The sequence below is a fragment of the Muntiacus reevesi genome, chromosome 2, assembly GCF_963930625.1.
Source record: "Muntiacus reevesi chromosome 2, mMunRee1.1, whole genome shotgun sequence".
Classification (NCBI taxonomy): Eukaryota; Metazoa; Chordata; class Mammalia; order Artiodactyla; family Cervidae; genus Muntiacus; species Muntiacus reevesi.
This window is the reverse complement of record NC_089250.1, coordinates 16,331,749-16,354,951: the sequence shown is the minus strand read 5'-3', so window position 1 is coordinate 16,354,951 and position 23,203 is coordinate 16,331,749. Positions and strand designations below refer to the sequence as shown.

Genomic DNA, 23,203 nt, shown 5'->3' with positions numbered 1-23,203 from the left:
GATTTTAAAAGAACCACTGTAATATCTTAGAAGTCTTCTGTGTCTACAGAATATATGACTAATGGGTTCACACTTTATTCTCAGAACTCTAGGATCTGGCCCTACCTAACTTTTAAATGTCACTCCTACTTCTTTCCCCTTTCTACTCTATAGCAGGGCTGATAAACTTTTTTTCCGTAAAGGGCCAGATAATAAACATTTTGGGCTTTGCAGTCTTAATGGTGGCAACTATTCCATTCTGTCAGCGTGGTGCGAAAGTTACACGAGATATGTAAATGAATGAGCTTAGCTTTGTTACAATAAAACTTTATTTACAAAAACAGGCTGGGGCCAGATTTAGTCCACAGGCTGGGGTTTGCTAATTCTTGCCCTATAATCAAATCAAATTACTTGCTATTTCCTACACCTGTTTCTCTGTCAGCAATGCCCATGTCTACACAGCCACATCTACCTGTCCTTCCTGATCCAAATTAAATGTCACCACACCTCCAGCCTACTCCCATAGCATCCGCTGAATCATGCATTCAAATATTTGAGCATCTAGTAAGCATTGGGCAAAGTAAATACAAGGGTGTAAATGATGTTCTTGCTGTCTGGTTTAGTCCCTTTAATGAGGGCTTCAGACAAGAAAATAAACACTTACTTTAATGGGTGGAAAAGACTATAACAAGGTGACTATGGGGTGTTGGAGAAACACAGAATGGGCATCAATCCACACTTTTGGAGTGTGGATATGGAGTCTGATATGGAAAAATTCTGGAGAATAAATGATTGCCACTAATGTTGAAGAACTGGGTGAAAAGCAAACAAGGAGAATCCAGCGATATGTATTTTGGAGAGATCCTGTTGGCCTCAGTGTGGAAAACAGGAAAGAGTTCGGACAACTGAACACGGAAACAATTCAGACAAAAGTCAGAAGCCACCTAAAAAAGAGCCGTGGTGATGGGAGAAGGAGAGAGAGGGAGATGGAGCTGAGGGAAGTTTAACAGGAAGAATCAACTCTGTATAAAATCCTATTTTTCACTATAGTCGCTCATCACCCATGGATTTCCCTTTTGCTAGACTTTACAGGAAAGACCCACATCTGAGGTATCCGTGAACTCTGCACAGAGCTGTCTCGTGTCCAGGAGGCAGGCACTGGAACTGTGTGTCAGCTGCCTCACCATGTAGGTCTGTCCTGGTGCTTTGGCCACCAGACACACAGCTTTCATAACAAATCCAGCAATGCTACTCAATATGTGATTTTTTTAGATTTAGTGCATGTTGGTGGGATCATCTAGAGGGTCACAATGTATGGCACAGAGTTTCCTGTCTCCTCTTTCCTGTCTACCTTAGTCCTGCTGGATTATCGTGCGTCCATCATTCAGCACACGCCACCCCCCACCCTGCTCCTCCCAGAGTCACTATAAGACATTTCTCATTTTTCTTCTCTCCATGCAAAGCCAACAAATTGCCAACATCTGTTGGATCATAGAAAAAGCAAGAGAATTCCAGATAAACTTCTGCTTCATTCACAGTCTTTGACTGTGTAGATCACAACAAACTGTGGAAAATTCTTAGAGATGGAAATACTAGACCACCTTACCTGCCTCCTGAGAAACCTGTATGCAGGTCAAGAAGCAACAGTTAGAACATGGAACAATGGACTAGTTCAAAATTGGGAAAGGAGTACGTCAAGGCTGTATATTATCACCCTGCTTATTTAAATTATATGCAGAGTACATCATGCGAAATGTTAGGCTGGATGAAGCACAAACTGGAGTCAAGATTGCCAGGAGAAATATCAATAACTTCAGATATGCAGATGACATCACCCTTATAGCAGAAAGTGAAGAGGAATTAACAGCCTCTTGATGAAGGTGAAAGAGGACAGTGAAAAAAGCTGGCTTAAAACTCAACAGTCAAAAAATGAAGATCATGGCATCTGGTCCCATCACTTCATGGCAAATAGATGGGGAAACAATGGAAACAGTGACAGACTTTATTTTGGTGGGCTCCAAAATCACTGCAGATGGTGACTGCAGCCATGAAATTAAAAGACACTTGCTCCTTGGAAGAAAAGTTATGACAAACCTGGACACCATATTAAAAAGCAGAGACATAACTTTGCCAACAAAGGTCCATCTAGTTTTCCCAGCAGTCGTGTATGGATGTGAGAGTTGGACCATAAAGAAGGCTGAGCATTGAAGAACTGATGCTTTTGAACTGTGGTGTTGGAGAAGAGTCTTGAGAGTCCTGTGGGGTGCAAGGAGATCAAATCGGTCAATCCTAAAGGAAATCAGTCCTGAATATTCATTGTAAGGACTGATACTGCAGCTCCAATACTTTGGCCACCTGATGTGAAGAGCCAACTCATTGGAAAAGACCCTGATCCTGGGAAAGATTGAAGGCAGGAGGAGAAGGGATGACAGAGGATAAGATGGTTGGGTGGCAGACTCCATGAACATGAATTTGAGCAAGCTCCTGGAGATGGTGAAGAACAGGGAAGCCTGATGTGCTGCAGTCCATGGGGTTGCAAAGAGTTGCACATGACTGAGCGACTGAACATGCAAAGCAGCTCAGCTCAGTGATTCAACAACAGAAAATGCTGCAGGTCTGAAAGGATCAGGGTTTTCAGGATGATGAAGACATCCCTGGTGGCTCTTTACCAGTTGGTAAAGAACCTGCCTTAATGCAGGAGACCCAGGTTCAATCCCTGGGTTGGGGAAATCCCCTGGAGAAGGAAATGGCAACCCACTCCAGTATTCTTGCCTGGAGAATTCCATAGACAGAGGAGCCTGGTGGGCTATAGTCCATGGGGTTGCAAAGAATCAGACACAATTGAATCAGAGTGACTTTCACTTTTAGCATGTCAAATGTCCCTCTAGTTAATAATTACAACCACCACCGATGTTATGGAGACATGAAAATGGTAACAACCAAAAACAAAGATAAACGTTAAGCCCAACTTTTCACTGAATCAAATGTCTTGGGAAATAAACTACTGCTCTCTACCCTCTTCCTCCTACTTTGACTTTCCCTACTCCGTGTTTCTATTCCCTGGACTTTGAGATAACCTACTTTGGGTGTTACCATGATTTCTGTTTGGTTGGACAGACAGTAGAATTAAATAGGCAGCTGGGCTGGAAGAAACCATCAGCTTAAGACACATGCCCATTTCATACATTAAGTGAGGAGCAGATGTGAGAATGGGGGACTTCCCTGGTGTTCCAGTGGTTAAGACGCTAGGCTGCCAATGCATGGGACCTGGGTTCAATCCCTAGTCAGGAAAACTAGATCCCACTTGCTGTGAAGCACAGCCAAAGATTTAAAAGAAAATTTTAAAAAAGTAAGAATGGGTTATATAAACCTGGCATGTCTAATCCAACCTCAGAGCAAGGAGTGCCAACATCAGATTTCATTTGGAGAGTAAGCTTAGGCGGGGAAGCTCCCATTCAACCACTTGATGTTGTGTAACAAACTGTGGAACTCAGGGGCTAAGAGAAGCAACTCAGAGAGCATGCAACCCATCCAGCTCCCTCCCTGAGGTGTGCAAACTGGCTGTAGAGGCAGCGCTGTGACTTCCTAAGTCACTCAAGTATTTCACAGAGTGAGTGGTCAAGGCCAGAACTAGTTTTCTGCTTGCTCTCTGTGCTCTCTAGTCATTTCCCTTTCTAATCACAAACTAATCCACAACCTGTGCTTGGATGCCTGGTGTTCTTGTCTGATCCTGGAGTTCCTCAAGTTGATGTTTCTGCCTCAGTGTTACTGTAAAACACGAGACATGAATCATTTTTAATGGGGCAGGTCGGCAGTCAGAGCCCCCAGTCCCGGCAGACTCTGATTCTTGCATCCTCCTCTATCCAGGCTCTCTCGCTCGAGTTAGAGTGTGGAGGACGGGCTGGGTGACTTGTTCCTGATCAACCTGGCCTTGAGCCTTGATCAAGGGCCATGGACTGAGTCTGTTGACTAATTCCCCAAACAAGCCGCTGCCCTCCACATGACCCTGCACTCTGCGTGTAGCCAGGAGAATCAAGGAAGCAGCAACAGAGGGAAGCCCCAGTGCTGAGGGCCGGGGGTTCAGGGCCAGGAAACGGGCAGATGGCAGGCAGCCGAGAGAGTTCCCGTCTGCATGTCTGCGTCTCTGTCCCTGGGAGATGCCGATGCTGCCTCTCTCGGGCAGGGGTGTTAAAGAGGAAGACCTCGGCCTGGGGGAAGCCTGACAGGCAAGGCAGCAAGCATAGGCGCGTCTGTGGAGCCAGGAAGTGGATGGGAAGCTGGCCAGGGCGGGGGGCGGCTGCAGGGCCCGGCAGTGACTGCTAGTGGGTTCCAGCTTTGTTTTGGGTGATGGAGATGTTCTAAACTTGGCCGTGATGATGGCTGCACATCTCTGTGAATCTACTAAGAAACCACTGGACGGCATACTGTAATGGGTGAGCCACAGGGTCTGTGAATTATATGTCAGTACAGCTGTCATAATAGGTTTAAGAAAAAAAATGCAAGGCAGTGGCCCAGGGGCCCCACGAGAGGAAGAGAGCTGGCGTCCTGGTGGGGTGGCCCCTACTTGACCGCTGGTGCTACTGGACAGGAGACATGCTAACTCAGTCCCTGGGAAACTAAGCGGAGAGGGAATGAGGATAAAACACACAGCAGCTTTCTTGGGAAGGGTGACTGGGAGAGAATGTATGTTTGCCCCTATCATTTGGAAGGTGGTAGGCTGACAACAGAATTTTTTTTTTAACTCCCCTCCTATCAATGGAGTTTTTATTTTTAAAATGTTTTCCCTCATAATATTCATTTTTAAAAAAATTGGAGTATAGTTGCTTTACAATGTTGTGTTAGTTTTCATACAACAATGTGAATCAGTCATATGTATCCATCTATCCCTTCCCTCTTGAGCCTCCCACCCACCCCCATCAATGAAGTTTTTAAAGTGCATATTTGGGCTGTGGAGTAAACGGAAGTTCTTTATGGCTACAAGTCTCCAGATGCTAAAAAAAACGCTGAAGGAACCATCTAGAAAACCATCCCTCACCTGTGCTACCCCCTCCCACCACACTGCCTGCGGGTGGGGTCTACAAGCCTCCCAGGGAAACACCACTTTGCTTCAAGAACTTGGGAGTACAGACATTTCTACCCTAATCTGTGTACTGTGACAGTGAAGAAATAATTTCTAATATATTCAAACCAGAAAATTCAAAACGCCAAATCTACTACTGTAACTAACGCACAAGCTCAAGTCTCCTAGGAGGAGGAGGACAGAGTCCCGGTCTCGGCGAGGTCCACCCTCTCCAGCAAAGATGACAGCGTGAGAGTCCCTCTGGTCCCTGTAGGGCTCTGAGAAGAACATGCTCCCGGCCGGATGACAAACTCTTCCAGTGAATCCGACCAGTAGTGATAACAGTCAGCAATCCTAGACATCCTTATGGGAATTTTGGGGTGGGACAGGAGATGTGTTTGTAGGTAAATGGCAGAGAGGATAAAACCTTTACATCGTTGAACAAAAAAGTCAAGAAGGCTTAAAACACTCATACTATTAGTAGTGTTAGTCGCTCAGTTGTGTCCGACTCTTCGCAACCCCACAGACTGTAGGGCCCCCCAGGCTCCTCTGTCCATGGGATTCTCCAGGCAGGAATACTGGAGTGGGTTACCATTTCCTCCTCCAGGAGACCTTCCAGACCCAGGGACTGAACCTGGGTCTTTAGCATTTCAGGGAGATTCTTTACCATTTGAGCCACCAGAGAAGCCCAAAAACCCCATTTTAAAAAGTCCTGAATTAATTCAGTTTTGAGGCTTCTTTTCTACCTTCGACTTCTTTTATTTTTTTTTATCTTTTGGCCACAATGCACAGCATATGGGATCTTAGCTCCGCAACCAGGGATCCATCCTGCACCCTCTGTGTTAGAAGGGTGGAGTCTTAACCACTAGACCATCTGGGAAGTCCCGGGGCTTTCTTCTTTTGTTTTGCTTTTCTGTTAAACAAAGAAATTGGGTTTAACGGCAGATTAAGACACAATGGTGATAACTCCCTGTGAGGGAGGGGCAAAAAATGAACCAGCAGAAATCATCTGTATCTTAAACCAAAAAGAAAGGAGGGGGGGTGGGGAAATAATGAAAGATTGTTGTTGTTGTTCAGTTGCTAAGTCCTGTCCAACTCTTTGGAACCCCATGGACCACACCATGCCAGGCTTCCCTGACCTTCACTATCTCTCTGGGTTTGCTCAAACTCATGTCCATTGAGCCAGTGATGCCATCCAACCATCTTATCCTCTGTTGCCCCTTCTCCTGCCCTCAATCTTTCCCAGCATCAGGGTCTTTTCCATTGAGTTGGTTCATCACATCAGGTGGCCAAAGTATTGGAGCTTCAGCATCAGTCCTTCCAATGAATATTCAGGGTTTATTTCCTTTAGGGTTGACTGGTTTGATCTCCTTGCTGTCCAAGGGACTCTCAAGAGTCTTCACCAGCACCACAACTACGAAAGATTATGATGGCTAAAAAAATTTCTTGAGATGAACCCAGGTCTCTTAACCCCTACTCTCCTGGGTTAGGCCACCTTGGGTGTTTGTTTTGGCAGAATCTGAGTTGATGCTCACATTTTCTTTCTACAGACACCAAAATGGTCTCCCTGACACCTGAGTAAGGCTTTACTAATTTAAAAACCCTAGTTGATGAGAGCTCCCCCCACCAACATAGCAACTAGGAGCTGAAACTCAACATAGGGGCAGTAAGAAGAGAATAGGAATCAGTCTCTTCTGTGAATGCCACGCTTACTTTGGCAATCTCATAAGAAAGCCCATAAGTACATGTGGCCTTTCCCATGGTTTCATCATAGGGGTTTAATTATGGTGATTTTTAACTAGTCCCCATTGTAATTTTTCACTATGGTTAACATAAACCTGTACTTCTGGCCGGAAAGAGACGCAAACAAGCCAGTGGGGGATGAGATATGTGTGCAGTTTTGATTACAGATCGAAAGAGTCATGGCTTTGAGGGCTGCCTTGAACTTCCCTGAACTGGCAATGTTATAAAGTGGTCCTGACCGATACGGGAACGCCTTAAGTCCATGGCATCACGTGTGAGACCCCACATAAGCTTGTCACACGTCCCAGAGCTCCACGCGGCTGTTGGGTCACCACACTGTGAGGTCCCAAAAAGATTAAAATCGAGTTTTATTCCATCACCTATCTGATCTGGTGTGTATTAGGCATGTACTACATGTTTACTGAGTGAACCTCTCATCAAAGCTATTTAGCTTTGTCTTAAAATAGCCGTCCTATCCAGGAAGTTATGGGTTCAGTGTGGGGAAGGAGCCAGAGCTGAAAGGACAGTGGAGTTGCTACTGACCAGTCTCGTCTCCTTTCTACGCCTCTGTACCGTGTCTTCTCCTTGAAACTGTTTGGCGACCAGCATGTCAGATTCTTAGTGTCCTGTTTAGACCTCAGGGGAGCCAGTGTGGAGACAGCCTCACCTCCACTTGTTTTACCTTCTTCTTCCACAACTGATGGGTGAGGCCAAACGACCTCAGAGGTTTTGGAGAAGGAAGGGGTGGTCAGGAGCTGACAACCGCTATCTGATCACAGCTTCATTCTGTGACTTGAGGGCCACAGCATTTGTCCACTGAGGGACCAGGGAGGGTTTCAAGACAGCTTAAAGGAAAAGGAAAGTGAAGTCGCTCAGTTGTGTCCGATTCTTTGCGACCCCATGGACTGTAGCCTACCAGGCTCCTCTGTCCATGGGATTTTCCAGGCAAGGGTACTGGAGTGGGTTGTCATTTCCTACTCCAGGGGATCTTCCCAACCCAGGTCTTCCGGATCGAACGCGGGTCTCCCACATCGCAGGCAGACACTTAACCATCTGAACCACCAGGGAAGCAGCTTACTGAGTATCAAAACTTCAAAAATGTAGCAATGAGTTTGGGTCATAATTTTTGCCCAAGTTAGAGGTAAAAATGAATAGGAAGTATGCTTGGGGACTTGGGATGTTTCCAATCCACTCTCAAAGTGTCACACAAATTATGACATTCCTTCATTCCTACAGTATTCAGAGGGTCCCGCTCTTTCCGGCTAGCCAAATCATATTCTTTCCTGGGCGAAGCTCCAGGGTGCCTGCAGGGCAGAACAGACTTCAGACCGTGTTCAGTGGAAGAACCTAGGGATCCTGGCATGGGGCAGCACTGGTCCCTGGCAGTGAACCCCAGAGGTTTGATCAGATGCGTGAGTGTCTGAGATACTCTCCTTAAGAGGTTAAGAATATAGGTCACCTACACCCAAAGCTTCCTTTGTCACCCTGAAGAGCTGTCATTTATGAATGTCTCCAAATCCTTCCTGAACCTTTTGTTTTGAATCCCATCCCCTCTCGAGGTCTTAAGTTCCAGAACCACCAGCACAACTCTGTACTGTACTGAAGCTGTCCTTACATTTCAGAGGAAAAAAAGATCCTCTTAGTCAAGTATACAAAGATTTGGTCAACTTGTTCTAGTTCTAGCTATGCATTCTGCTAGAAAATGTTCAGAGGAAGAATTCTTTACAAAGAAAACAATATATGGACAAACCACAACTAGCCACTTGTAGGGCTGACTTTTTTTTGGCTGGGCTGGGTCTTTGTTGCCGCACACAGGCTTTCTCTAGCTGTGGTGAGTGGGGGCTGCTCTCCAGTTGTGATGCTTGGCCTTCTCCCTGCGGTGGCATCGCTTGCTGCAGAGCACAAGCTCTAGAGCATTTGGGCTTCAGCAGCTGCGGCTCCTGGGCCCCAGAGCACAGACTCAGTAGTTGTGGCCCATGGGCTTAGTTGCCCTGTGGCATGTGGAATCTTCTGAGACCAGGGGATCAAACCCGTGTCCCCTGCACTGGCAGGCAGACTCTTTACCACTGGACCACCAGGGAAGTTCAACACAACTAACCTCTTGGGTGATAAAGAGTTCATATACTTCACCTTCCTAGAATAGCCTAGGTCATAACAGCAGCCATGTGGATAGCCACAACAATCCTACCTAAGCAGCTCTTTCAATGTTTTACTTGTACTGGTTCAGCAGAAAGGTTTCTAAAGAGCAGAGACCTGTTCTCTTCCAGGCAACACTTCAACAAGAGTTTAAAAGCTTCATGATATTCTCCTTTAACATTAGGCATTAATGTTTATCCGCTTCTTAAAATAACCTTTGCTCAAAAGAAATACCCACTTCTATAAATTGGAACCAGACCGTCTTCTATAAAAATTATTTATTTATGGTGAAACAGATCACCAGCCCAGGCTGGATGCATGAGACAAGTGCTTGGGCCTGGTGCACTGGGAAGACCCAGAGGGATCGGATAGAGAGGGAGGGGGGAGGGGGGATCGGGATGGGGAATACATGTAAACCCATGGCTGATTCATGTCAATGTATGACAAAACCCACTACAATATTTTAAAGTAATTAGCCTCCAACTAATAAAAATAAATGGAAAAAAATTATTTATTTAGCCCCCCTGGGTCTTAGTTGCAGCACATAGGTCTAGTTCCCTGACCAGGGATTGAACCTGGGCCCCCTGCATTGAGAGTGCAGAGTCTGAGCTTCAGGGAAGTACCAGAACTTGACTATCTTTTACTTAAAGAGTCTTACAAGGGGTGCATTTAATCCCATACAATCTGGAGGCCTAAAATCACTATTGCTGATGAATCTTTTATGAGGTCAGAGAATAAAGAACAGGGAGTGTAGAAACTACTATGGTTGATTCATAGATCCTCCCCAAATTTAGACTTTTAGAAAACAGAGTATAAAGCTAACAGATTTTTTTAAAACTTAGAGATTCTGCAGTGGTGTAGATAACTCATTCGTTCAAGGGAACCTGGCTACTAATATGGTGTTTTGTAAAAGTTGAATGTTCCACAGGCATTTAGAAAGCTCTAGTTGCCATTTAAAATCAAATGCCAGATTTTCTCAGTGTATCAGTTCTAAGTAAGATACACAAATGTGAAATAAAAAGAGATGACAACTAAAGTTGGCCCAATGATTTTTCCATGAAGCGAAATGCTTGAAGCTTAAAAAGAGTCCACAGGTCTAAGCAGAAAGTGCTGGAATGGGATGGGAACACATCCTCCATCAGACAGTGAGAAAAAGGTAGGCGAGTGGGGTATGGGCTGAATCAAGCAAACATAATATGTCATAAGAATATAATTGAATGACATGCTTCATAAAAGTATAGATTCCGTAATGCTGTTTCCATGACTATTCTCTATTACATAGAAGGATGAACATACAGATGAATCAAATATGTCACAGTGTTACTGTAAGATTTTACTGCATAGAAAAGCACTGTAGAGGGCAGGCATTCTTTAATTTAAATTCAAGGTGATGCCCCACACTAAGATTGGTGAAATTACAAAATGGGTAGATATTGGGTGGGAGGAGGGAGAGTTTTCCTTTTACCATCTTTTCTTTACTGGTCAAAGAAAGATGGTCAGAAGGCTACTGATAAGAGATGGATAGAAGAGAAAGCACAGGCCCAAACAAGATGAAGAGGCAAGATGAAGTGGTGCTATTCTCTACCTGGGGCTAACAGGGCACTTGGAGAAGCTGGTACCAGCAGTTAGGAAGCACCGATTAGACACTGGGCATTTTCATCTCTATAGTAATCAGCTTACTGTTCCAGCTTACTTAACTTGAACCCAGGTATGTCTCCAATATCCTGGGTTTATTACTATTCTGAGCTACTTTTCAGGATACTGAGTAGCATCAATAAAGAAGAAAGCAACTGGAAAAATGCATACAGATTTCTGGGAGGGCTTAAGAGGAATTATAAACACCTTGGAGAACGGCCTTCTGACCTATGCTCGGCTCCACTGTGAAGCCTACGTCCCCAGCACTGAGGCCCACAAATGCCTTCCAGCACAGGCAGCTCAGAGCTTTAAGACTGTGCTCACCCTGCTCATCGTGACCCCTGGGGTTTACAAATGTGAGAGATCTACAGTCTTTCTCATCTTTGAACCGAAAGGTATGTCTAATATTTTACCATAAATACGTCCATGATAAAAGTTTCACAATAAACCATTTCTCCCTGTGACTGTGGAGCTGAAACTTAACAGACTTCCTTTCAAAGAAGAGCTTTGGTCTCTGAAGATGACTTCCTGGGTCTGACGTCCTGCCAGAGAGTCAGCATCACACACATTCTCCAAATCTGCCAGATGAGGGAATGAAAGCCCCACCTGCCTAGACGGACACCGCATGGAGAGCTTTATTTACATAGTGGTCTCTTACAGACTCCCCAAGTTCATTTCACAGTTTTGCTGCTTCTGATTCAAATATCTTACAGCTGCTCTGGTGACTTTGGTCCCTCTGAAGGACTCTGTTCCTTTTCTCCTGCACCTTCGTGGCTGAGAGTCTGATGCACCCTGGAGGTGAAGGACCCCCCACCTGTTGGGCATGCTGCTGGGAGGCGGCCCTCAGCTGGCAGTCCCCTTGGGAACTGTCCTGTCAAGGTAGTGCCTCCCTCCACGGGTGTCCCCATCCCAGGGCTGATGGCTGAGTAGTGGGCGTCCAGGCTCCACGTTCGGCCCACTGTGAGACAGCTGGAGGGCCTCCCGGCACCAGGGCTTCCTGAGGATCCGCTGAGGCCTTCGCTGGGCCTGCATCACAGCTTCTCTCTCTGCCCAAGTCCCGCTTCCTCTTCCTTCCAGATGCTGAGCCCAGGAATGGGCCTAAGAAGCGTCCTGCATTGTAACCTCCATCTCAGAATCTGCTGCCCGGGGGAGCAAATCTGCAGCCTACTCTGTCAGGATGGGCCACAGCCGCCAGAGTGCAGGCTCCACCGGCATCCTCACCTCCGAGAACATGCTTTGGGGTCTGGGCAAAGGGAGAAATCACACACAGGCTCCCCAGGTGGTCCCAGGGGTAAAGAACCTGCCTGCCAGTGCAGGAGAGGTAAGAGAAACGAGTTCGATCCCTGGGTCAGAAAGATGCTCTGGAGAAGGGCATGGCTACCCACTCCAGTGTTCTTGCCTGGAGAATCCCATGGGCAGAGGAACCTGGTGGGCTACAGTCCATGGGGTTGCAAAGAATCGGACACAACTGCAGCAACTTAGCACACATGCACGCAAAAAATCACACACATAGAAGAGACGGAAGGCATCCCCCATGGACAGGTTTGCAGAGCTCCCTCAAGTCCTGTCTGTCTTTGATGTATGAGTGTGAGCCACCACAGAGGATGTGGTGGAAGGGGGCGTGACGCCTCATGTGAAGAAGGGACCCCAGAGGACCACAACAGAGATGGAAAAGTAGCAACTTGCCTGCCCCAAGGTCAGAGCCCTTGACACACCTGGGGTCACGGTCTCTCCCAGGAGGAGACAGAAGGGATTATTTTGACTTTCTAGCAAAAGAGGCTAGGGAACAAAGGATGCTGAGAGATCTGCCTTAAGTTCAACAAGACAATGAATGCGAAAGACACAAAAATAATTCAAACACTGACTCATAACATACACTACACCCGTTTCCTGGGAGACAGAGGCCATCTGACGACCATTCACAACATTATTTCGCCCCCAGGCTCACAGGGCCGCCCTTTAGACTGTGTTCCTCAGTTAGCCACATCGCATTCACATCAGCAGGGCTGCTTCCGAGCTGTGCTTTGGAGAACAGATTCCACCAGTGACTGGAGTATTAATCTGTATGTCTTCTCTACCTAGTCTTTCAACGTGTTTTTTTTTAAAAACAAAGTGTCTGTTTTTGGCTGTGCTGGGTCTTCGTGGCTGCGTGGCCTTTCTCTGGCTGTGGTGAGCAGAGGCTGCTCTCCCTTTTGGTGCCCGGCCTTCTCACCGAGGTGGTTTCTCTTGTTCAGAAGCACAGGTCTAGGGTGCGTGGGCTTCACTAGTTACTTAGTTGCCCTGCGGCATGTGGGATCTTCCCAGACCAGGGATTGAACCTGTGTCCCCTGCATTGGCAAGGGAATTCTCTATCACTGAGCCACCAGGGAAGTCTCAACATGTCTTTTAACATATACATTTTTTAAATTAAAAAATTAGTCCCAAATTCTCCATTCTTAAGGATTTATAGGTTCTCAGATATTCAGAGAGTAATTTGTAACATATTTTTCCTTTGGTGAATCAATCAAATAAAATTTATTACATACTTACCAGGGTGGTTGAAAAAAAGAAAATATGCAAGTAGGAGTCTATAAGATTCTATTATTACTATTAACTGTCCTCTATCCATTTCTTTCTTATGCTCAGCAAGAAAAGTAAAAGTATTAGTCCCCTAGTCGTGTCTGACTCTTTGTGAACCCATGAACTGCAGCCCACCAGCTCCTTAGTCCATGGGATTCTCCAAGGATTATCCAAGAATACTTGAGTGGGTAGCCATTCCCTTCTCCAGGGTATCTTCCCAACCCAGGGATCAAACCTAGGTCTCCTGTATTGTAGGCAGATTCTTTACCATCAGAACCACCAGGTAAGCCCCTATGTTCAGCATGAAAGTGAAAGTGTTAGTCGCTCAGTTGTGTCCGACTCTTTGCGACCCCAAGGACCGTAGCCCACCAGGCTCCTCTGTCCGTGGAATTCTCCAGGCAAGGATACCAGAGTGGGTGTGTTCAGCACAGCTGAGGTTAATTTCAGGTCCACATATCTGAAGGAAATTCATGCTCCCATTAGAAGACAGGCTGAGAGGAACAATGGACCATTATTAGTAAGATTCAAGATGAACTTTCTCTTGTCCTTCCCTCTGTGAATATGAAGGTCTCCATCTCTAACCCTGAAGGGTGGGGAGGGCCAGAAGGCCATCTCTTAACTTTCAAGACTTTTTTCTTTTTTTTTTTTTTCACTCAAGTGGCCAAAGCTTGTTGATGCTCATGTAAAGGTCTGGATGCTGACAGAAAGGGATATGGAAGCATGTATACTTGTAAAGGACTTAAACATCTGTTTTAAAGTGAATTTGATTTATCTTGTGAGCAGTTTCCCATCTTCCAGTCACTGGACCATAAAGGCAGGTATCTGGGCTGGACTGGTGGCCACCTTCAGGCACGGTATGCTCTGGGTCTCAGCAGCCAATTCTCTGCTCTGCATGTGTGCAAAACTTAAGATGATTAACATCAAAATGCCACTACAGAGAAAATATTTCAAAACATCAGGCCAGTTACCCCAAGAGGATGCTGTAAGATACTCCTGAGCAGGGGGGCGAAGCCAGCCAACATTCAAGCACATAGAGCACCAGAGAGACAGCCACTCACCAGAGTGAGGCTTCGGGAACGAGAGCTGCTGGTCCGACTCTCCAAACTGCTCCCTCTGCTCAGGTTACCGAGCCTGCAGCCCGGTGATGAATCAGGGTCCATCTCCCAGGAGTCTGACTTCCGGTGATGGACAGGCATCCCCACAGTAACCCCGGCCTCTGGCTCAGTCACAGGAGGTGGGGAAGGGGTCAGTGTCCCATGCCCAGGTGGTGGTCACCCCTGGAGGAGCAAGCACAAGGTGACAAGGGTTAGTTAGCGCAGATGGCAAAGGCCTCGCCCCCCGCAAGACACATGGGCTTTGAGAGTTCAAGTCAGCTGGTCTACAGCTTGCACCGTTAAGACAAGTAGGACCCCCCCCCCCCCCAGTGTCAACTTGTTTGGCAATGCTCATTTCCAGTTCTCCTTTATCTCCTTCTTCCTTATGAAGACGTAAGGATTATTTTTATTGAAGTATAGTTGGCTTACAATGTTGTAATTTCTGCTGTATAGCAAAGTGATTCAGTTTTACATATATATACACACATGCTTGTTTACATCCTTTTCTATTACATTTTTATCACAGGATATTGGATATAGTTCCCCGTGCTAAACAGTATGATCTTGTTGTTATCCATCTTAGATAATAGCTTGCATTTGCTAATTCCAGACTCTCGGTCCTCCCCTCCCCTGCCCCCTCCCCTTTGGCAACCACAAATCTGTTCTCTGTGTCAGTGACTCTGTTTCTATTTTGTAGGTAAGTTCATATGTAGATACCACATACAGGTGATATCATATGATATTTGTCTTTCCCTGCCTGACTTACTTTACTTAGTATGAAATCTTGAGGTCCATCCATGTTCCTGAAAATGGCATTATTTTACTCTTTCTTTATGGCTGAATAGTAATAAGATTTTTTTTTTTTTTTTTTTTTTTGGCTGCACAGCATGTGGGATCTTAGTTTCCCCATGGGGGACTGAACCTGGACCCATGGCAGTGAAAGCGCCTAGTTCTAACCACTGGACTGTCACAGAATTCTCATAGTAAGAATTATTTTTACAGAAAGATGGGTGCACTAAAAATTACTTTGGTGCTGAAAATTTGATGAAATCATATTCTGGCACTGTCCTCTGCTCTCTGGGTCTGTACTTCCATGCTCTGCATGCTCCATCACATTCAGGGTCTGGCTTCCCTGTGCTGCTCATAAATTCTAGCCTTTTCTGCCTCAGACACCACAACATTATGGTTCCTTTCCAGTCTCATTACAGTTCAGAGTGTAGGGGGAGTGACAAGACCTAATGAATTGCTAACAGAAGACTGACACTTGTGAGATCCTATACTCTTTGGAGGCTGTGATGCTACTGCAATTTCTACATAAGATGCTAAGGCCCCATCAGTTAGTTAATGCCGTTGGGAAGCTCACGTTTTCACTTTCAGGGACAAAGACGCTGACACTGTCCCCACCCCCCAACCCAAGCCCCCAGTCTCGTATAGTCCTCTGGCTGTTCCTGCAGGAAATTCAGTTCAGCCCCTGAACAATAGACAACCGAGTTAAACAAAACTGTCTAGAAGATCAAAGAAGCCTAGTGGGGAATACGGGAAGATGCCTCCTGTGTGTTACACGTGACCTACATTACAGCAAGTGAAGACATGGCTGAAGGCGCCGCTGGGAGGCCTTACAAGCCCCTGAAGATTCCTGAGGGGGCCATGAGCTAAAACAGCCCTAGGTACTATCTGGGCTGTGTACAGGCACTAGTGTATACATTACTTCCATTATTTCTTGCTTTGGCTGCAGTGCTTGGGATCTTCTATCTTCAATGTGGCATCTTTAGCTGTGGCACGGGAACTCTTAGTTGCATCATGTGGGATCCAGTTCCCCAACCAGGGATTGAACCCCGGCCCCCTGCGTTGGCAGCATGATCTCAGCCACTGAACCACCAGGGAAGTCCCAATGGATGTATTATTCTTGGAGAAAACTTAATTAGTATTGAACACTGTTAGGTGGACCTTGTCATTTAAGACATCCAGAATTACTGTGCAATCTCAGAGAAATCCTGAGACGTTAGAACAGATTAAAAAAGAAAATTACTCTTCACCCCCATTTCTCTTCATTTCCCAGGTCAATCAGCACTAGTCAAATGCAATTTAGGAGAGAGGCTAGGGAACAGAAAATTCTGAGCATATACACCCTTTTGTAAGTTGCTATTATGCCAAATGGTTAAAAAAAAAGAGAGAGAGAGAAATGTTAAAAGCTTTGGGACCTAATAAGAAAGCCTAAACAAATAAGTTTTAAAAAAGAAGAAAAAGCCTAAACAAGTAAATAATAAGAAAACCTGAACTGTCCACACAGCCAATAAAATGCGACTCAGAAGTTCAGGTATCAGTGGCGAAACTCCCAAGAGTGTCACTCCAATGAGTTAAGTGCTTGTTGTAAGTTGAGCACGCACACGCACGCGCACACACACACACACACACACACAGCGGACACACTCAGTGTGTGAATGGCAGTGGCCGGTGACAGAGCTAGGTGAAGGCACACAGAGGCATCTCAGCTGCATCCTGGGGCCGCGTGGGAAGTGGGACAGGGATTCTTGGATTCCTTCTGCCCTGCAGATTCCTACCCCCTGACTCAGCATTGCCTCATTGTGAACCAAGTCATCACGGCTCAGAGAAAGGCGGGTGGGCAGTGAGGCATCCCCTCAACAGCAACAGGAAAGGCAGGAAATGAGGTACTGATTCACCTCCAGTGAGGGACCCGGGGGAACGCGTGCTGGTGGGGACAGGACCTGGCTTGTCCTGCCAAGTCCCTCGGCAGACTTGGCTCGGGGTCTTCGCAGAGTGCAGCGTGTGGGGCGGGGGCAGTAACTGGCCACACCAGCCAAGAGCAGGCCTTTCTCCTGTGCTTCTCTGATGGCTCAGTGGTAAACAATCGGCCTGCCGATTGATGCAGGAGGTGTGGGTTTGATCCCTGGGTCGGGAAGATCCCATGGAGGAGGAAATGGCAACCCACTCCAGTATTCCTGCCTGGAGAATCCCATGAGCAGAGGAGCCAGGCAGGCTACAGTCCATGGGGTTGCAAAAAGTCAGACATGACTGATGCACGCACACCTGCAGTTTAAAAGTTATTCTGATACTGTAAAACTGCAGTGCTTAGGCTTCTACAAACGATTCCCTTGAAAGAAGATGAGGAAACTAATCAGAATTCTCCAGAAGTCAGAGGTTGTGGGGGAGAAAGTGGAGAACCTTGGCTCAATACCCTTCACAAGCTCACACAGTCAATCTTCTTTCATCTCTTAAGGAATCAAGAACGAGGGGCTGCTCCATGTCCTCATTCTCCCGGAGCCAAAAATATAGAAGTTCCCAGCAGAGCCACGGAGGGGGTGGATTTCTGAGCGGGAGGAGGGCGGGTCTGCCCCGGCAAGGGGCAGCCAGAGATAAGGAAGCAGGAGCAGACCCATCTGACAGAGTGGCCAGAAGCTGAGGGTTTGTGAGGTCACGACCACCTCACAATGTCTCATCTCCTTGCCCAATCAAGGGCTCATGTTTTATGGCTGCAAATGTGCGCGTTATACAAAGGGAGACCAGGGTTGGTAAGAGGGCCCCAGAGATGAAAACCGACTTCTCCCGGGGAAGCAGAGCAGGTTAACACCATGGAGGGAACCACGAGCCGTGTGTGCACGTTCTCTGTTTTATTCATTAGGCTTCCTGTGTTTGTTTCTCAGCATTTACTAGGAATATCCTTTTCTGGTGAGGTCCAGTTTATCGGGACAAGGTTGCGAGTGACCCACAGTGTTGGTAAATCTCCATGTGCTGAGTGCGGCCAGTTGTGGCCCTCAGGGCTGACGGTGCTGGTGGAGCTGACAGGGCTGTGGCCGGTGAGGCCAGTACACATTCAGTGAGTGCGTGGGAGCCAGAGAGGAAGGTGACTTCCCCACCTCCTCTGTACGTTCCAGAAAGACCAAGAATGGCCTGGATGGAAGGCAGCGGCCCTCCTTCCACCATCACCCCCGCCCAACAGAGTTCCAACTGGCCACAGTCAGGTCTGCAGAGCAATCCAAGGATCTGGGTCTTCCCATCATTCCCCAAACCCTAGAGCTGAGTCATCTTGTTAAAGACCCATCTCAGGCACAGCGGCTTTCAGCCTCGTCACACAAACAGCTTGGGGACATCACTGGCTCCTCCCTGTCCCTGCCGCTCACAGCCAGCCAGCTGCCGGCCCTGCTGATTCTTCCTGCGCCATGTCAGCTGGGCCCACTTCCTTTTCTGGGCCCCTCCCGAGTACAGGACCACATTTACCACATTTGACTGTCCTCTTCACCTTTTCCACTCTTCACCATCCTGGCGGATTCATCTTGAAGCACCACTGTGATGTCACCCCTCTCCTAAAAGCAATTACCCACCCCCACCACCAGGCTGCAGAATCAAAGTTCGTCCTACCCATCGGGCTCCCCTGGTGGCTCAGATAGTAAAGAATCTGCCTGCAACGCAGGAGACCCGGGTTCGATCCTTGGGTTGGGAAGATCCCCTGGAAAAGGGAATGGCAACCCACTCCAGCATTCTTGCCTGGAGAATTCCACGGACAGAGAAGCCTGGCGGACTTGGGCTTCCCAGGTGGCTCAATAGTACAGAATGCGCCTGCTAATGCAGGAGACATAAGAGACGAGAGTTTGAACCCTAGGTCAGGAAGATCCCCTGGAGGAGGGCATGGCAACCCACTCCAGTATTCTTGCCTGGAGAATCCCATGGACAGAGGAGCCTGGTGGGCTACAGTCCATAAGGTCGCAAAGAGTCAGACACAACGGAATCGAGTTAGCACGCACGCCTACCCATCACTCCTTGCTTCCCTTTGCAATCCAACTTCCTTTCTAATCTCAGCACATTCTTCTGATGTTTACCATTCTCCTACTTCACAAGGAGCAGATTCCAGGTACTAGAAAAAGACAGGCAGATGAATAAGAAGCATCTCCTCCTCAGGGGAACTTGGTCAAGGTACTGGTCCTTAATCTAGCAACGGGTCAGACCCACACCTACTGAATACATCTTTGGGGATAACACCTGAGCATGTGCATTTTTATCAAGCTCCGCGAGTAATTCTTCCACGTGGTGCCAACTCTAACAGAGGACGGACGCATCCCTGTGTTCAGCGCCATGACACGGCACGGGATCAAGGGGAAGGTGGTGCCCACTCTCCCTGGGAGGGCTCAGGGACTTTCAGAAAGGCCAGCGCTGAGATGTTTGAGATTTCAGGAGACTGCTATTTAAGCAAACCATGCTGGGCATTCGAAACAGAGAGTAAGCAAAGCTATGGAAACACATGGCCTGTTTGAAAAGCGGTGAGTGGTTGAGGTGAAGTGCTGAACGGGGCTAAAGCACAACGCCGAACGAGCTGGAAAAGCGAGGAAGTGCAAATAGATGCATGAGGAGTTGACCTGAGCAAAGTAGGGCATGAATTTTGTTTTGTTTAATTTAAAAAATTGTCAAAAAAATTCTGGGGGGTGTGGTCTTCACTGCGGTGCCTGGGCTTTTGCCACGGCACACAGGCTTCTCCAGTTGTGGCACTTGGGCTCAGCTGGCCGGTTTCATGTGGGATGTTAGTTCCTCAACCAGGTTTCCTAGAGATTTGAGCAGTAATGACTTATCAGATCATTTTATTGCCTGGGAAACTCTGAAAGGCCCAGTGTCTCAGGAGGTGATACAGGACAGAAGAGTTTGGATTTAATGAGAGAAGCAGAGGAGACACCCACAGTCAAGAAACCCGGGGAGAGTTTAGAAAGGAAACAGTGAAGACAGCTTGGCTTTACTTGGAGGGAGTAACCCTGAATTTAAACTTTTCTTGGATCACAACCTAGCTCGAAATTAGCCAGGCAAAGGCTGACCAGATCCAGTTTACTAAAGAATCTAAACTGGAACAATCAGATGAGTTCCCTTCCATTCAACTACTAGGCTTTGTCCCACTGGAGTGGGGGGAGGGGACCAACTTCTTCTGAGACTTAAGATTCCCTGCAGACAAGCTAAACGGAATCACAAGGGTGATTATTGTCTTTGCAGTTCCGAACATGAAGGGGAAAATGATCCTCCTTAACCAAGTGATGTGGAACTAATTTTGCTTAGCATGACTGTGTGACAACTCTAAAATAAGAACCGCTCCGACTCGCTGCCAAGGCAAACTCGACAAAAGATCCGGGTTGGGTCTTGGGGTTCTGAATCCCGTGGACTGTGATCCAGGCTTAGAGACCCCAACTCCTGTCCAGACCCCACTGTGAACCGCCAGAGCCAAGGTACAGCCTCGGCTGGGAAAGGGGGAGAAACGAGCCCCTTAAAAACACCCCTGCTTCCCAGGGCAGGCCATCCACGAAGGCCAGATCTATGTGCAAACCCACATCCCACTCCTTCATCATCTCATTCTCCACTCACAGGAATGTTGGGAAGTTTTGTTCCCAAACCTAGAAAAACAATCTGAGGACAGAAATTACCTTGAAGGCTATATCCTGAGAAATCCCAATATAACGATTTAACAGCCAAGTCGCTTCCAAAAAGATAAGTTCTTCTTGACCGTCAGGGACATTAAAAATGCGGGAGCTTCCCAGTGGAAACGGTTTCTGAGTCACCGTAGATCATTACCAGGTATGGGCTTTTCCTCTGGTTAAGCAGTGGGTGCAAGTAAAGATAAGAGTCATATTACATGGAAGGTATACACTCTGAGATAAAATAATCTGAATATACACAATAGACATTGTTAGCCTTAATGCTGGCAGTTTTTTAATTTTTTTAATATTTTTATTTTGGCTGCACCAAGTCTTAGTTGCAGCACGTGTCATCTTTAGTTGAGGCATGTGGGATCTAGTTCCCTGACCAGGGATCAATCCCGGATGCCCTGCACTGGGAGCACAGAGTCTTAGCTTCTGGACCAGGGTCTTCCCAATGCTGGCAGTTCTTAACAATCTTCGTTGGTCCTAACATGCTCTGAGTTACTCAAACAAAGATGACAGGAGTCCTATTTTATAGTTTCCTATAGTTTCTGTTTCTCTGCTCATTCCTAGTTTTTATGGCGGTGATGTGCAGTAACAAAAACGAGTTTTATAATGAGAAATTACCTAGAAGACGAAGCTGTGATTGATATCGACTCCTTTATATTGTTTTATTAGCCCAGTCCATAAATTAAAAGGAAAGACAGCCCTGATATTCTTTCTTTTCTACTATTCAACTTAATTCGGGCTTTAATAGAATTCTTAGGCTATAATCATCTCATTTCTCCCCCTAATAATTTACAGAGGAACTCCACAGAAACGATCATGCTCTGTTATCACAGCACACCTTATAGTGCAACACAGCTCCATCCTGTCTCCCAATTCACACATAAAGGACAGTCTCTGCACACCGCGCTTCCCCGTCACCAACCTCCATGGTACCAAAAATGCACATTTAGACACAAACATACAGAACTGACCTGGCAGGTTGGCCAAAGTACTTTTGGGGTCCTGAAAATCATTTTCCTCCAAGTTTTATGCTCTCAAAAACGTTGTTAAAAATAAAACAAAGCCTCAACATTCACCAGTGAGTTGCAAGGACCTAATTAAACTTTCTGAAATTCTGGATTCCTTTTGGCACCACAGGCCTGTCAAAGTTGGCACAGTTTTTGTTTTCCTAACCAATCCTGCCAAAGAGCTGACCTGTAAGAACCAGGGCTTTCAAGTGTCTCTGGAATTGGTCCAACTTTATCTCTTCAAACCTATTTTCCACGATACGAACCCTTTTATCCAGCCTGGTCTCCCTAACGCTCTGAGCCATGTTTGGACTGCCTCCTATCACTCTCCTCCCCATCTTCAGAGCCTGGCTCAGAAATGACGGCAAGCCTTGTCCACCCTTCCTTCCTTCTGGAAGTTGCTCGTCACCCCTCTCTCCACCTGCTCCTCCCACCGACTGCTCACCTCCCACCACTTGTTACCATGCGATGCCACCTCTGTCCCTTGGATACAACTCACACATCAGATCTCATTATGCGTGTAATTCTTCTTCCTCAGTTAGACTAGACTTGCGGGCAAAGTTCTCTCTCTCTCTTTTTAAACTATAGCTCGGGATTTTGGAAATGTTTGTCCCAAACTATTGACTTAGCATTCATTATATAAGCAAAATTTATATTTTACTTTTAAATTTTTTATGGAAGTATAGTTGCTTTACAGTATTGTGTTAGCTTCAAGTGTACAGCATAGTGATGCAGTATTTTGTGCAAATTATATTCCATTATAGGTTATTAAGGGCTTCCTTGATAGCTCAGCTGGTAAAGAATCTGCCTGCAATTCGGGAGACTTGGGTTCAATCCCTGGGTTGGGAAGATCCCCTGGAGGAGGGAATGGTCACCCACTCCAGTATTCTGGTCTGGAGAATCCCATACAGGTTACTATAAAATAAAGGCTATAATTCCCTGTGCTATACAGTATATCCTATAATGGTCTGTATCTATTAATCTCATACCTCTAGTTTGTCCCTGCCCCCACCTTTGATAAACATAAGTTTGTTTTCTATGTCTGTGAGTCTGTTTCTGTATTTACATGCATTTGTATTATTTTTTAGATTCCATGTATAAGTGATATACAGTATTTGTCTTATTTCACTAGGCAAAACTCTCTATGTCTATATCAGTTCAGTTCAGTTGCTCAGTCGTGTCAGACTCTTTGTGACCCCATGAATTGCAGCACGCCAGACCTCCCTGTCCATCACAAACTCCCGGAGTTTACTCAGACTCATGCCCATGAAGTCGGTGATGCCATCCAGCCATCTCATCCTCTGTCGTCCCCTTCTCCTCCTGCCCCCAATCCCTCCCAGCATCAGGGTCTTTTCCAATGAGTCAACTCTTCGCATCAGGTGGCCAAAGTATTGGAGTTTCAGCTTCAGCATCAGTCCTTCCAATGGACACCCAGGACTTACCTCCTTCAGGATGAACTGGTTGGATCTCCTTGCAGTTCAAGGGACTCTCAAGAGTCTTCTCCAACACTGTAGTTCAAAAGCATCAATTCTTCAACATTCAGCTTTCTTCACAGTCCAACTCTCACATCCATAC

General features: G+C 46.5%; 1 protein-coding gene across 1 annotated transcript in view; it reads right to left on the bottom strand.

The window, feature by feature from the left end:
• PROSER2 (proline and serine rich 2) overlaps positions 1-23,203 on the bottom strand; it is a 42,751-nt gene that overhangs the window by 7,550 nt on the left and 11,998 nt on the right. Inside the window, exon 2 of the mRNA XM_065919550.1 lies at positions 14,170-14,388. Coding sequence (XP_065775622.1) covers positions 14,170-14,307 — 138 coding nt within the window. The 5' untranslated portion in view covers positions 14,308-14,388. The remainder of the gene's footprint in view (positions 1-14,169; positions 14,389-23,203) is intronic.